The sequence below is a fragment of the Drosophila subpulchrella genome, chromosome 2L (assembly GCF_014743375.2).
Source record: "Drosophila subpulchrella strain 33 F10 #4 breed RU33 chromosome 2L, RU_Dsub_v1.1 Primary Assembly, whole genome shotgun sequence".
Classification (NCBI taxonomy): domain Eukaryota; kingdom Metazoa; phylum Arthropoda; class Insecta; order Diptera; family Drosophilidae; genus Drosophila; species Drosophila subpulchrella.
The window spans coordinates 7,930,411-7,932,874 of NC_050610.1; the positions used below are offsets into that span (position 1 = coordinate 7,930,411).

At 40.7% G+C, this 2,464-nt stretch overlaps 1 protein-coding gene across 1 annotated transcript; it reads left to right on the forward strand.

Annotated features, from left to right (window-relative positions):
* Positions 1 to 852: 852 nt before the first annotated feature.
* LOC119548327 (zinc carboxypeptidase) lies at positions 853 to 2,410 on the forward strand. Its single transcript, XM_037855516.1, has 5 exons — positions 853 to 1,023; positions 1,078 to 1,205; positions 1,261 to 1,651; positions 1,707 to 2,094; positions 2,157 to 2,410. The coding sequence occupies exons 1-5, from the start codon at positions 853 to 855 to the stop codon at positions 2,357 to 2,359; spliced, it is 1,281 nt and encodes a 426-aa protein (XP_037711444.1). The 3' UTR covers positions 2,360 to 2,410.
* The last annotated feature ends 54 nt before the right edge of the window (positions 2,411 to 2,464 follow it).

Here is a 2,464-nt window from a genome sequence, read left to right on the forward strand (position 1 = left end):
CCGAATAGCGACCCAATTAAGCAGAAGCACGGCCAAGCTGTATTATCCAAACATTCCAGTGGCGTTTCTAGGGGATATCTAGGGGTTATCTAGGGGTTATCTAGGGGTTATCTAGGGGTTAAACTACATTCTTTAAAGAATCGGAGAAGGTATGATAGCTTGGGCTTTGCTAAAGTTACCTAACTAATTTTTTGCATTTCAATAAAATACAAGAAAATCATTAGGATTGTATTATTTTGACCAAATGATTTTTACAGCAAAAGTTATGAAAAATTTAAAATTTATTTTGCGATGGTTGAAATAACTTCCTTTGGAAATATTTTTTAAGTAGAACTGTAATTTCAATGAGTCTCTAACGTTAACATAAAGCTTTCGCAGAGTGAGTAGACGAGATCTTATACATAGCGCTTCTTATCCTAACATTGAAATGTTACCTTTCCTTTCGTTGTGCAAACATTATAAGATTATAAATTAAGTATTAAGAATGTTGTAAGAACATACATCCAGAATTACTGTATAACAAATATAAAGATGTAGCATGCTTTGCGGCCTTTTTGAATGAAATTGAAGAATTGTGATTCCAAGAGCCGCAAAGCAGACTTATAAACTTGGAATGTCAAGTAAAAAAAAAATTTTTGTGAGCTTTAGTTTCGAAGGAGTTGACAAGTCTCAAAAAAAATATGTACAGGCGGACAGCTATTGCTTATTGATAAGGCGCTTTTATCGATCGTTTATTAGTAAGCTCCTGTGCGACTATCTTTATAATCTAATTATGAGCCGATCGATATAGCAATCGTCTGGCATTTATTTGGGCGAAACAGGTAGTCGCTCACCGCATGCTCAGCACTAAGCATGGCATTAAATAGTTTTCTTATAGCTCTGGCATTGGTGGTCTTGGTCCAAGGAGCCAGTTTTGGCCAGGACGAGAGGGTGCGCTATGATAACTACTCGGTGTATAAGGTCAAGTTTGAAACTTCCGAGCAGAGAAGTCTCTTGAAAAAGTTGGTAGAGGATCGGGAAAAAGTAAGTTAGCATGATGTTATATCATACAAAACAGATAGTAACCTTTTCGTTTAGTTTAGACTTTGGCAAGAGGCCCAGGATGAGTTGCACCTTATGATAAGTCCAAGTGCTTTCGACGAACTCGAGACTGTGATCCGGAAAACAAATTCCAGTGCAAAACTGTTTATAAGTAACGTGCAGGAGTGAGTAAAGTCCAAGTATTGGTTGATAATGTGATTAAAACCCAATTTTTGTAAGGCTCATCGATTTGGAGGAAGAAGCCAATATTAAAGCCACCAGAGATGGCTCCTTTGGCTGGACAAAGTACAATTCGCTGGCAGAGATTTATGCATGGCTAGACGAAATACTAGTCGCATATCCCGTGATAACGGAGAGCTTTATCTTGGGTCAATCTTACGAGGGGCGCACAATCAGGGGCATTAAGATCTCCTACAAATCGAACAACCCAGGCGTATTTATTGAGTCCAATATACATGCTAGGGAATGGGTCACCTCCGCCACAGCCACCTGGTTGATTAACGAGTTCCTTACCTCCACGGATGAGTTCGTGAGGGATCTTGCCCAGAATCACGATTGGTATATAGTGCCCGTGCTCAACGTGGATGGCTTTGCTTACTCACATGAGAAGGTAGTATTATATTTCTGTATTCCTGATTATTTATATTGATATTCATTATTTTCAGGATCGTATGTGGCGCAAGACTCGTCAACCATCCGATATTTCCAGTTGCGTTGGCGTAGACCCAAACCGCAATTACGACTCGCATTGGATGGAGAACGATGGTGCTTCTTCGGATCCCTGCGCTGAGGACTACGGTGGCCCGAACCCTTTCTCTGAGCCGGAGGTCCAGGCCTTGGCTGACTTTGTGAGCAGCAACAAGGAAAAAATCAATGTTCTGCTGGCCTTTCACTCGTACAGTCAGCTCCTGCTTTCTCCCTATGGACACACTAAGGAAGAGTTTCCCCCCAATTTCGATGATATGATGGAGGTTGCTAAGGCCTATGGAGATGCGGTTGAGAGTCTGCCTTACGGCACTGTCTACAGATATGGCTCAAGTGCGGGAATTCTCTGTAAGATGATGAATTAACAATTCTATTTTCTCATAAATATTTTTTATAAAAACTTTTTTTAGATCCCGCCTCTGGATCCACCATCGATTGGGCCTACAACGAACAAGGAGTGGAGATATCCTATACCATTGAATTTAGGGACACTGGTCGATATGGATTCATCCTACCCCCGGTTCACATTATTCCGAACGCAGAGGAGGCATTGGTTGGCATTGTGGCCCTTTTAGATAAGTGTGAAGAGTTGGGCTATCTTGAGCTCAAGTAAGTGCTGGGAAATTCAATAAGCCATAAAACAATAAAGACTAGCTGCTGATAATCACCAGGTTGAGATTATTTAGTATTTAGCCAGTTAAACCCATTTCAGTCGTTG

Bases quoted from the DNA above. Each gene is read 5' to 3' on its own strand.
- LOC119548327 (XM_037855516.1), top strand. From the start codon at position 853: ATGGCATTAAATAGTTTTCTTATAGCTCTGGCATTGGTGGTCTTGGTC. The intron at 1,024-1,077 runs GTAAGTTAGCAT...CTTTTCGTTTAG, and splicing joins TGGTAGAGGATCGGGAAAAA to TTTAGACTTTGGCAAGAGGC. The intron at 2,095-2,156 runs GTAAGATGATGA...AACTTTTTTTAG, and splicing joins CTCAAGTGCGGGAATTCTCT to ATCCCGCCTCTGGATCCACC.